The following is a 13866-nucleotide window of genomic DNA, read 5'->3' as shown; positions in this document are numbered from 1 at the left end:
ATTTTCCAGATTTCCTTTTAAGTATAGTTGCTTAGTCATTTTGGAAAGGCCTGGATCTGAATTCTGTCATAGATTGATGACCCTTTTCTCTCAGATTAGAGTTAGCAGGTTTCAAGGGAAGGATCAAGGCTTTGCTGTATATTATCCTGAGATCCCCCCCCCATGCACAAGTAGGCAAACTGTCCTTTCCCAGTGCTTTCCACATGACTAATGCATATACACAGGCAAAAGAAGCACTGGGAAATCACTGCATTTGTCTTTATAATGCCTTAGGAAGTTAAGGACCTGCCTATGAGCAGAACAGACATAGTATTAGGGTCAAGTGCCACCTGTGGTTTCTCACATCTGCATGCAGAACACAAACAATGAATCAATAATTGCATTAGCTGCTTAGTTTCTGAGAGCATTTTTGTAGCTGATTTGCTTTTACACAACTATTTACTTTTTCCAGCTGACTAGTGCTTAGGTAGAATTCTTTTACTTGATTTATCTAGGGAATGGCAACATATGACATTGCCAAGGATATCACATAAGATTACTCCTAGTGGCACATGAGATATTTCCATTTAATCATCCCAACAAGGTATTGCTCCAAAAATTGCAACAAAAGGCAAGTGCACCTGTGTTCTAATTTCATTTTAACATGAGGCTAACTAACTGCATTTCAAAACCTATCACTCACACTCACCCTGTGTACCCATTTTGAGGCGCCTCCATAGCCAGGTGGGCAGGAGCAGCAGTGCGTAGCACACGCTTCTTGATTAGACCGGGGTTCGAGCCCGTGATCATCAAATATGGAGGATGCGGAAAGGTCAGGGAATGATCACCGCATATCCCCAGAGCAATATGGCCTTAGTTGCTAATGCTCCTAAAAAACCAAAAAGATAACAATAACAATAATGTACCCATTTTGAAGTATTTAAACAGGCAGTTTTCTTACACAAAATATTTTGTGTAAGAAAATCTCTTGATTCAAAAATTCCATGCCAGAGTGAAGCTATCGATATCTGTGTATTTTGCATTACATGCTATTCTATTCACCATGGTTATTAGTAGAATGTAGCCGACCGGGCTAGCCAGGTGGGTAAGGTGCCTGCCTGGCTACCCAAAGGTCGCGGGTTTGAATCCCGCCTCGGGCTTGGATCAAAGTACTGCAAAAACCTTGGGAGGTGCACTGTGGCCACAGAAGCCGATGCACCAACAACTACCAAAAAAAAAGTAGAATGTAAATATTGTGTTATATATGTAGATATTTATATCTGCCAGAGTCAGGTTTTCTTTATGTAAACTTGTTAACTTATTGTTTATTAATTCACCATCCAAAAATAGAAGTTTTGCTGTTAACTTTTTAAAATAAAGTTTTTTGATTAAAGTTTACCGTTCATTAAATTTAAAAATGCTGCTTAATCCTTAGAGCTAAGAAAATCTGCGACACCCAGAGAATTGGGAAAAAAAAAATGGAAATTTTAAAAACTTATTGATAGTTACTTAACAGATAAAAAGAAAGAAAGAAATTTTCATAAATCATGTAAAAGATAAATTTTTAAAAACATCATAATCCCGTATATTAAAGGTATAGGAATAGCAGAAATTACAATTCCATTTTCTTTTCATGTTTTTTTTTATTTTAGCATTAGTAGAGGCATATGATGCAAGAAAGCAAGCTTACTAAATCTTCTGTTACAGTCATGGGCGTTCCTAGGGAATGTGGTGCCCATGTGATCACAGTGTGGCACCTCCCAAATATTTATGTATTTTGTTGTACTTTTATTCATATACTGATAATTAATTACAAAAGTAATGCAATTTTAATTATTAACAATGAAATTTACAATCACAATTAATAAAAAGTATAAACTACTAAAGAAACAATGAAGTAAAGGTTATACATACAAAAGTATTATGTTTAAATTATATAACAAAGAAGACTTTCATTGGTGGGTGTGCAGGTATCCTGGCATTGCACACATGACAATCCAGTTGTGAAGATAATCATACAATATGAGAGATGCTAAAAGGTGTACATGATAATGTGTAAGTTAAACTCAATGTAACAAGACATCATAGGTTTAAGAGTATAAATAATCTATATAATATTGGTGTGAATACACCATAGATCACTCTTAAAGGCAAAAAACTACATTTGTAGTGTAAAAGGCATCATTTTATCTGTATCTCATATTGTGCTCCTCCTTCACAACGAGTTGCTATGTGTTGCACTACCTTGAATAAGTAACGCTTCACTAAAAGAGAAGACTATTGTTACTTATTCTCAGTGGGCACAACCACCCAGACGACACCGTTTCAAGGCTTATTGACCTTTCATCGGTGGGTGTACAGGTACTCTGGTATTGCAGACATGACAATCCAGTTGTGAAGATAATCACACAATATGGTTTCCCACCACCCAGACAACACCGTTTATACTACAAACATAGCCGCCTCCGTAGCCAGGTGGGAAGGAGCAGCAGTGCGTAGCACACACTTCTTGATTAGACCGTGGTTCGAGCCCATGACCACCAAATATCTCCGGAGCAATATGGCTTTAGTTGCTAATGCTCCTAAAAACCAAATAACAATAACAACAACTACAAACGTAGTTTTTTGCCTTTATGAGTGATCTATGGTGTATTCACACCATTGAGTTTAACTTATTCATTATCATGTACACCTTTTAGCATCTCTCATATTGTGTGATTATCTTCACAACTGGATGTCTGCAATACCAGGGTACCTGCCCACCCACCAATGAAAGACTAACAAGCCTTGAAATGGTCACCAGGGGAGCCTGATATTCATGGAGTTTCCGAGAATAGGTAACAACAGTCTTCTCTACTGGGGAAGCGTTGCCTATTCAAGGAATTTGAGTTTTTTAGTGGTGTGAGTTGAAGGAGTTACTGTCCCTTTCATTCTTCTATACCGTTTCTTTTCTTCTTCCACTCCTACTATAACTTTCCCTCTACTTTTTGCTTTTCTAAGTCTAATAGGGACAAGTGGATAGTAGAGTTATTATCCCACACATATACAAACAAGCCTTGAAATGGTGTCGTATGAGTGGTGGTGCCCACTGAGAATAAGCAACAATAGTCTTCCCTTTTAGTGAAGCGTTACTTATTGGAGGTAGTGCAACACATGGCAGCTCGTTGTGAAGGAGGTGCACAATATGAGATACTGATAAAATGATGCCCTTTTACACTACAAACATTGTTTTTTGCCTTTAAGAGTAATCTATGGTGTATTCACACTAATATTATATAGATTATTTATACTCTTAAACCTATGATGCCTTGTTTGCATTGAGTTTAACTTATAACAAAGAAGAATACAATAATATCATAGCAAAAAACTAAATAATGTTTATTTTTCTTGATTTTCTTATTGAAAAATCGTTGACAATTTCAGAAATATTGAAACTGGAAACAATATCTTTTTCAATACTAATGAGACTCAAATGTGTTAACCTTTCTTGCATCATTGTTGATCTCAAATAGTTCTTTACTATTTTTAATTTGGAAAAAAGCACACTTTCCATGTGCTTCGATATTCATTATCGATTCAGCTTCGATATTCGCTATTGAATGACAACTAATGTATACACAGTGAAAAATCTTAATGGTATGTCATTTCAATTCAATGAGCAAAACCACAGTGAAGTAGCAACTCAATGGCTGGTCATCACCACAGGCTGCTGTGTGTTCTACACAGGTAAAAGTCTCATAACTTAGCTCATCTTATATAAACTCAGGGCAAAAACGAGCTGTGCTGGCTTCCTAAGCGGATTAGCTCCTCCTTGAAATTCCATTCATAAATAGAATAAACAAATGAGTCCTGCACAATTTTCTAGAAAGGTACTGTGAACCTGGAAAAATTTCTGGAAATTTTTTGACCAAAAAAAGTACAGCCATGTAAAAAAATCTGGAGTCCACCTGGACCTCGCACGAGTATTGAAGGGTTAATATATATAGTAAAATTTAGAGTAGTCAAGCATTATGCACACATCAACAAAAGTTCAGTAACATGTTCATATTCAGAAAAATATGACATATTTAAAATTTTCTTCATATGTGTACAAGATTCAGATTTTCAGGCACCCCTTGAATGTTGCTGCCTGGGTGTAGTGCACCCCTTTCACTCTCTGGACGGACGCCCCCCGGTTACAGTCAGCTTTCTTAGCGTCTGGCCATTGGAATCTTGAGGTGTCCTCTTAGATGAATTTTTATCTTTTCAAACCACACAACATGATACAATTTCATTTTATTGTGTCTTTTGTTATATAAGGTTTTGCAATGAAATGGAATCATGTTTTACTCTATACAACTTTTGTTCTTTAGCAATTCTTTTGCTCTTTTCTTCTTGTATCAGTCTCAAAGTAGAAAAGAAACTTTCATAAATTGGTATAAAACTGCATAAATAAATTCTTTTAAGTGTTCATCAAGTTTTGTTACTTAATATTTATTTATTTTTTGATGTTCTATATAAAGTTGAAAGATTTATTCTAACTTTTTTTGTCCTAAGTGGTTGCTTTGGGGGACTTAGGCCCCCCCCTCCCCATGTTGTGCAACGCTTGAAACTCTTTATATAATTGGGGACTAAACTTTATGTATCTGGGGACTGGCTTTTTCAGTACCTAATTTTTTGCAGCCCAAAAATATAAATGCAATTTATTGTTTTAATAAAAAAAAAAAAAAAAAAAAAAAAAGAATAAATTTTCACCCTTTATTCAACAATAAGTCATTTATTATGTTCACTTTATAGCTTTTAAATAATTATGAAGAGATGCACTGTAAATGATGATCTTGTATATAACATAGCAACTTTTTTGTCAGAAGCAAAAGGAGACAATTTTATTCTTAACTCTGGTTTGACATCCAGTATAAATCTGTACTTGTTTTTATTATTTGGTTTTTAGGAGCATTAGCAACTAAGGCCATATTGCTCTGGGGATATGCGGTGGTCATTCCCTGACCTTTCCGCATCCTCCGTATTTGGTGGACATGGGTTCAAACCCCAGTCTAATCAAGAAGCGTGTTCTACGCACTGCTGCTCCTGCCCACCTGGCTACGGAGGCGCCTTTGTTTTTGAAGACAGCCAGAAGTGAGAAACTAGTTTCACAATTACATGTTACTAGTTTCACACTTACATTTGTGGACATTGCACAATAATAATAGGATCATGTGGTTATTTATATATTTTCTAAAGGGCCAGTATTTTTTTCCAAGGACTGGTACCAGATCACAGACCGCACTTTGGGAAACACTGATCTAGATTCCAAGAAAGCTCTAGGTCCTGACAGCATTTCTTCACTTGTTCTCAAAACTTGTGCTCCTGTTCTCTGTTGCCATTTTACACTTTCTTATTCCACTGGTCTTTTTCCTTCTTCTTAGAAATTTGCTCCTATCAGCCGGTGAGGGTGAGGCTGCCATAGTCGAGTGGTCAGCCATGAGGGTGCATAAGTACACGTGCTTTGGGTGACCGGGGTTCAAGCCTGTGACTGCTAAATACAGTGCTGTTTCTCATGTTCTCTTTATCTTGTGAACTGTTCTGACTGTTTGGTTGTTCCGGAGTATAAACAGAAAATTTATTATTTTTTTATATATCTCTCCCTTCCAATTATTGCCCAGTTGCAATTACCTCTACTCTTTCCAAAGTAATGTAGAAATCCAACAAGTGCAAACTCTAATCTATCTTGAAACCTTCCATCCAATCAGTAATTGTAATATGGATTCTGTCAGTGTTGAGCCACCAATGATATATTGGCTTATGTTACTCATTTTTGAACAGATTCAATGAAAAAATCTGACGAAGCTCAAGCAGCTGCTTTTGATTTTTTCTAAGGCTTTTGATCGAGTTTAGCATAAAGGGCTCCTAAACAAGTTCCCAGCTTATGGCCTTCTGACTGTTGTTTGCAATTGGGTATCCAGTTTTCTCTCTGGATGCTCACTGCAGGTGTTTTGCTTTCCAACATCTCCATTAATGTTGGTATTTCCCAAGGCTCAGCTATTTCACCCACATTTTTTTCTTTATTTTTTATTAATGATCTCCTACTGACTAGACATCTTATCCATAGTTTTGCTGATGATGGCACGCTATATTCCACCTTCCAGTTTCAGAAACCTTGTCCTGCTCAAACAGTCTCAACGTTTTGAATATCAACCATAAGTTCCCTAAATGCTAACCTCCAAGTAATTGTCCAATGTGGCAAAGAAAACTTGGTTAACTTCAACAATTTTTCTAAAACTTAGTCCTTATTTCTTTCAAAAAAGAGGTCTAATGCTTCTGTTCATATCTTTGATGACACTCAGATTTCTAGACAAGATCACATATGTCTATTAGAGATTAACCTGACTTCTGATCACTTTTGGCATAAACACATCACAACTATTTGTTTCCTCAGTATCTGAAAAATTTTGTTTTCTTTTTTGCTCTAGTGACATTACTTTTCTTCTAAACAACTACACAGTCTGTACAAATCTCAAATCTGCCTTATTGTGAAATATTGTTCCCAAGTCTGGAGTAGTGCCCCCAAAACCTTTCTCAAACTTCTTGACTCTATTCAAAAGGAAGGAGTCAGTTTAATTAATGACTCATCTCTTATAAAGTCTCTCCACACTCTATCTTATAGACTTAATGTTTCTGTTGCACACCTTTTTTATAGGTACTTCCATGGGTGCCACTGTTGTTCTGAATTCCTCTATCTGTAATTCCCCCACTCTTCCAAACCAGTCTCAACCAGTGCCACAGTAAGCATCCATTCAATCCAACTCCAAACTCACAGAACTAACTTTTTCTCTCCGCCATTTATCCATTCTACTTGTTTTCTGGAACAACCTTCCTTCACTTATATTTCTTGAAAACTACAATATACAGAAATTCAAGTCTAATGTCTCATTGGCCTTCAGCCCATGCACAGTGCCAACTACCAAGTACTATAGGTCCTAATAACTTTATCGTGTGGGATTTTCATTTAAAAAAACCCAAAAAAACAAAACAAAACAAAACAAAACACTACATTCCATGAATTTCTGTTTATAGATGTGAATAAAGATTTTTCATTAAAAAATATGATAAAAATAATTTACATGTGGGATATAACTTTTCTCAAATAACAACAGATAGGAAACTTTCATCAATTAGTCTTAAATATTGAAAGTCATATCCACAGACAGCAACAGTTCATTGTCACGGGATTGGTTATTATTTTGTTACTTATTGATTAACTGGTGATTATTTTAGATTTAGTTATTACTATTTTCATTCATTAATAACTGTGTATGTGTATTAAAATAGAATAATTAAAAGGAGATAAAAGAATGGTTATTATATTATAATTGATAAGATAAATTAACAAATAGTTGTTTCAAGGTGATCTTCCTTTTTTCAGCTTCAAGATACAGCCTTAGACCAAGCTGAAGAACTAGTAAAAACACTTGAAGAATCAGAGTTTCCAGCCATTTTAAAAACTGCTGCCTTAGCAGGAGATCATGATAGACTAGAAGAATATTCAGAGAAATTTAGTGAACATGCAGAGCTTGTTCAGGATGTAAGTAAATATGAGCATTACTTGCTTATTTTCATGCCCTTATTTCATGCTGATAGAACATCATTAATTCAGATTAAAGATGGGTAGAGGTAATCCAAATTAGTGAAAATCCAAATCGTATGTAAATATTTTCAGGTTGTACTTGAAAAACAATCAAATTTAGTCATATCTAGCTGTTGTTAGGATACAAATGCAAAAAAAGAAAATTTTATGAAAATGTTTATATTTCAAGAAAAATCAAATACAAAGAGTTCAAATCAAATAGAACACACACAATAAGGTTTTGTTTTTTTTAACAATAAATTTTGTGTTAAACATTAATCACTATAAATTTAACCACATGTATAAAGTCCTCCCCAGTCATGTCTCTTTTGAAGAAATTGGAGATGTTCTGATGAGTAAAGGTCCTGTTGTATTGGTTATTAACATAACTTTGTTCTTTGTTTTCTTAGAGCATGGTTTTTTATTTTAATTCCTTGTTTGAATTAGCAAATTTGATGAGTATCAAGGCAACTTTTGGCTTTGTGTGTTTTAAGTCTTTTATTAATTATTATTATTTTTTTATCATTGTTTTATTCGGTTTTTTTTTTTTTTTTTTTTTTGGCTAGTGCAGCCTAAGCCATAGGCTTTCTTGCACCATGCGGCCATTACTAATACTAATACTAAGTTTTTCTTTTTCTTTACTCCCCAATTCATCTACAGATTTTTCCCTTTGAAATATAGTTGCTATTTCACCTTCTAGTATCGTTAATATTACTCAAAGTGTGCATTTTGGCATTCTTTATCTTTATTCAATATAAATAAATAAGACCATTGCCATCATTTAACAGCCTTTTCTGTGCATTTATTCAAGTATCTGCTTTACCTCATTCCAATATGTAGACTAGTTGTAAATAACACATTTTATGTTATAGTTTTTAGTATTGTTCACTGTCTATTTTCCTCTTGCCAGAAATGTAAAATAAAAACTCAAAACACTCTTCAGTTGTTTCCTTTGACTAAACTTTTATAGCTTGGTATGACTCAGATTTGTATGAGGGCTATGATTTTGAGAAGTAAGAAAAGGAACTTGGTATTGCCACCATTGGCTGATAAAATTTCATTGGAAGAATGTGCAGGTATATTGTAGCAGTGGCAAATGACGCAAGAAAGCAAACTTATACAGCATAAAAACTGGGGGGGGGGAGAACCTACACACTTGTCGCATCCATACCCTCCAAGAATTTTTCCAGTTCTTCCTTGAATTTATTCAAACCATCCAATTCAACAACAACAGATGGAAGCCTGTTCCAACAATCAACTACCCACTGGCTGAAGTCAAAATTCCACACACCTATTCTGCAACCATTCTTCCTCAATTTAAATTTATGCCCCCTCGTGTGTGTGTAGTCTCAGCAAGAGGAAGAATACATTCAACTTACTCAATCCATTCAAGATGCAACCAGATCATCCCACGGGTGCCTAGTCTCCAGAAGCTACAATTTGCAGAACTGAAATCTTTTTAGGTAAGGGCACCCTTTTGTTCCCTTCAATAATCTGATTGCCCTTCTCTGCACCCATTCCAGTCGGTCTCAGGCGAGGATAGCATGGTTTTTTCTCCAGCAAACTTGGGTTTTTCGTCCAGCAAACAGAAAATCGACCTCAGAACACATGCAGTTTACAGACAGTATACATGGAGCAATATGGCCTTAGTTGCCGATGCTCCTTAAACCCTACAACAGCCAGACCTGTATACAATACTCAAGATGCGGCCTAACCATGACCCTGTTCAACGTGATGATCACCTCCTTATCTCTGCTAGCAGAGGCAGGCTGCTAGGTAGTTCACCAGACTGAACCTATTGGTAACTCTTCAGGAGGCTTCTGGATCAGCCATGTATAATATTGTTGCCTCTATTTTGCCAGAAAGTGATGGAGGGAGTCCGAGTAGTGTGTATGCAGGGTGAATTCTGAGGCCACGTTATGCCAATTTGCTTGGTAAATTCTTGCCACGTGTACACCATATCCAAAAATTTCATTATTTCATACAACATGCCCTCCCAACCTTTTTTTACTACTGAATACATCATGAATAATCAAACTAATAAAGCAAACTTATCTGTGAAAAGAGCTAAACCTGCCAAATACTTCCTCATTCATTTCACAAATATATGTGATCTCAGCTGCGATCTGAATGATGTCTATTTCCACTTAGTCTGCCAACCCCCACATACTTTTTCTAATAGAATCCCAATTATTGGTTGATTCGACCAGTGCTCATCTCTGTTGTCCTAATTATTTGCTATATGATTCCTTTCACTTCAAAGGTGGTACTTGTGCATATGTCTGCTCTGATATTCCCTGTCAGAGACTGAGTAATTTGGAATCTCCTCTTTTTGAGCTCCTCTAGCTTAAAATCTCTGTCAAATTTATCTGTTGCTTCTATTGTTCTCCCAACTCCACTAATCACTTGGAACTCTTTGACTTCCTCTCTTTGAAACTTGACTTTCTTCAGTCCAACTTTCCTAAAAGTGAGGTAATTTTATTTTGTGATTTTAATGTTCACAACTCCAGCTGACTTCTGTTTACTACTCACACAGACCCAGCTGGAAGGTTCTGAGGCTTTTGCAATTACCAATCACCTCACACAGATTGTTCATTTATCTACCAGAATATCAGACAATCCTAATCACACAACCAACTCTTGATTTTTTTCTCACAAACAACCCTTCCAAGTACATGGGCGAGGTGGGTGGAACTACAAAGCTGAGGGTTGCAGAGCTTGGAATCTAGGTTTATTGTGATGTGGAAGATCTCATTGAGGTGTATAAGGCATTGAAAGAATATTCAAAATGAATTCCAAAGGAATTTTCATGCTGAAGTGAGACACACAAACCAGGGCACATAAATGCAAACTATTTGGGGAAACTACCAGACTGCTCTTCAGGAGGTTTATGTTTTGAAGCACATTGTAGGTCACTAGAATAAACTGCCTCCCTATATGGTAGGGGTTGACAGTCTGGTGAAATTTATGGGGGAATTGGATTGGTACTTCTTAGTATTGGGAAGACTGTGATAGAAAAGTGAATAAAGCATGTTTTCCCGATGATAAGATACACCGGACCAGAAAATGCATCCTTGTTTTAAAAGGAAACTTTTGGGAAAAAAATATTTTATTGCATATATTTTAAATGCAGATTTTCGAGTGCTTACTGACAAAATGTCATTGTAGAATGAAGATTTTTATTTTTTGTAGGATGCCAACTTTGTTTAATGTGAATAATAGTGCCTGACTATACATCCTCATTCAGTTGAATATATGTTGCTTGTGCATGTGATCTGGGCATCTTAAACCCCCTTTCTGACAAACTGACTCACCAATATTCAATCTTCTTTTTGTAACTAATGAGCATTACATAATGCTCACATGCATGTTTGTAATTAATCCATGAATTGGAGTTAACTCACCAGTGGTGACATCTGCAGTCTTACACACACACACACACACATGCAAGCATGCACTTGGACATAGCAGCATAGGACCTGACAGCCCATCCATTTCTTTATTTCTAAAAACAATATTTGACTTTTTAAACTTCTTGCAATATACCATTGCATCACTTTTTCCTAATAAATTGAATGAAATACGTATTAAGTATAATTATTTATATTTTTAATAAAAAAACTTAAATTTAAAAGTTTTATTTTTTACATTTGTTATTTTCAAAAAATCAAAATTTTTATTGATTTTGTTGGTAAAAAATACTATAAACATCAAACTATTAGTTACTTCCTTTCAAACTCATAAAACCTTTAAAAGTGTGAAAATTCAATGTAATGCATGCGTATGTATTACTGAGATTTGCCAATTTCATGTAATAACTCTACATATCACTTCCAGAACTGTTCAAGTAAAACTTTATGTACAGTTTGTTAATTAGACAGAAAATAAGCCAAAAATCTTGAATGCATGTAGCAGATGTTTTTCATATGGGCCTCTAAGGTGGCATGGGACTTTACAGTTTATGGCAGAACATTTCTGTGCCTTCAGTGAAGTCAAATCACTCATATTTTATTGTGTTATAGCATTTTTTTTTTCTTTAAAAGTGTTATCGGTGTTAAAAGTTTAAAAATATTATCGGTTGGAAAATATTTTGTTTCTTTGACATTAACTGCATTCTAAATTTAATGAGCAATAGACTTTTAAATTTGTTATTTATTTCAAAAACAATGATGTGATAACAATTAACTTGTGTGGTACTAGTCTGTACTAGTAGTACTGTAATGCACTAATCTGTTCCACATATCAGATAGTTAACTGCCCATGCTCAAAATATTAATTTGAAATATGTTTTCAGTGGACACAGGGTAGGAGGAGGACACAGATATATGTATCTCCTCCAGTCCTATTGTTTGAAAGTGACCATTTTTAACAATTCATAAGCTCAGGATGTGACAACAATTAGACCTGATCTTTTGTTTGAAAGTGACTATTTTTAACAATTCATCAGCTCAGGATGTGATGACAGTTAGACCTGACCTCAAATGATAGCAAGGATAGAAATTTATGGTAAATGTCTGTGGGTTGTTTTAAAGTTTAGACACTGACATATAATTACATATCATAATTTCTTCTATTTCATATTTGATTACCTTATAATTTCCATTGATAGTATTATTCTGTACACACAGAATAATTTTTTTAAACTTTCATTTCAAAAGACAGTACATCAGTTATTCTAGTAAATATGATAAGTATAAAGTTGCAAAGTTCTCTGTTTATCAAGGAGTTTATCTATTGCACCCATAAATTTTTTTATGGTGACCTCTAACACAAAAGTTTATTAAACCGTATGGAAGTAAACATTGAATGAAAAGAAACTTGCTTGATAGTGGAGTGTAAATTTTAAAATACACATGGAGTAAGGTTGTTCTAGAGAATAGAAGGAAAGGAAATAAATTCAATATAAAAGGTAGATTGGTCGTTAACAGTACTGCCAATGTCTGGATCATTGTTGTTTTCACAACCTCAGATTGACTCACATAAGATGTAATCCTGTTCTCGTACATGCAGAATATCCACATGTATATAGAGAAAAATGTACACAGTGTGTGCTGCAAGATGCCAGCAGCAGTTCTTTATCAGCATATAGATTGGTTTCTTGAATAATCATCTGGTTCAGTCATCATGTACTTCCTTGAATATATAGGTTTCTACACAACACCCAAGATTTCTACACCAGGTTACCACACTCTATACAGGTTTCTACTAGCTCCTTAAAGATATCCCATTGGCCATATATGCCCACCTGTGGTTCATACTTGGGCACCACCATACCTCATTCACTACGTATGCAAATGTCTTGACCAGCACTTTCTGCAGTGATAGATTTGAAATAACATACCATCATGTTTGCTAGATCTGAACCTCATGGACTTCTACTTATTGAAGTCTAAATGTTGTGCCACCACAGAAGTGCATGTGCCTCTGGTAGCAGTAAATCACAATGCAGCTTTGCAGGATCTCAGAAGAATTGGAGTAGATATTTTCTGAACACTCTTTAACACTGGCAGTCAGCCCATATACATGCCAGGTACCAACAACAATCACCTGATTCGACATAGTAAGTGATTAAAAACTCATGTTCCATGCGTGCTCTTTCAGTTATTTGAACATGCACTGTTTATTTTAGTTTATTCCATTCCTAGTGTTTTATGTTATGTTTGCATTTCCACGTGTGTATGTACTTAGCTGATGAAGGGATATGCTATCCTGAAAGTTCCTATTTACCATATTAAAATTTATTTTAGCTACTGCTTTCACTGGTTCAGCTGTATTCTCTATGTTAACCTTTATTCTGCATATCAGCTGAGAAGCAGATCTCTCTCTGTGACACATGAACAGAAAGTCTTTGGAATTGATCACTCCATTCTTCTTGATTTATAGATGTCTCTGTTTAAAAAAAATGGCTATGTGATAAGTGTGATACACGAGCTCAAATAGGCAGCTGATATAAATAATGTATTAATATATATAATTAATATATAAGTAATATATAAGTAACATATATAAGTAATATATAAGTAATGACATACTAGGAGGTTCAGGTTTCACTGATGATATTGCATGAAATTTGCTTAGTTAAAAAAATGCAGTGGCGTGGTACATGAAAGATGAACAAAAAATGGTAAGTACAGTCAGTCCTCGTATAACGCGTGTTTACACTACACGAATTCGATCATACACGATTTATAAATAGGGGAACGATATCTTATATAACACGAACCGAATTCGCTTATGCACGATTCGCCTTTGTGTTTACAAGAAATGGCAGTCGAACGTGGAAT

At 35.2% G+C, this 13866-nt stretch overlaps 1 protein-coding gene across 1 annotated transcript in view; it reads left to right on the top strand.

Moving 5' to 3' along the window:
- LOC150076069 (alpha-catulin-like) overlaps positions 1 to 13866 on the top strand; it is a 330340-nt gene that overhangs the window by 270264 nt on the left and 46210 nt on the right. The window contains exon 9 of the mRNA XM_090387250.1: positions 7382 to 7540. Coding sequence (XP_090243376.1) covers positions 7382 to 7540 — 159 coding nt within the window. The remainder of the gene's footprint in view (positions 1 to 7381; positions 7541 to 13866) is intronic.

Source organism: Mastigoproctus giganteus, chromosome 13 (genome assembly GCF_048544385.1).
Source record: "Mastigoproctus giganteus isolate SK-2022 chromosome 13, ASM4854438v1, whole genome shotgun sequence".
NCBI classification, from domain to species: Eukaryota; Metazoa; Arthropoda; class Arachnida; order Uropygi; family Thelyphonidae; genus Mastigoproctus; species Mastigoproctus giganteus.
This window is presented reverse-complemented; position numbering and strand designations above follow the sequence as displayed.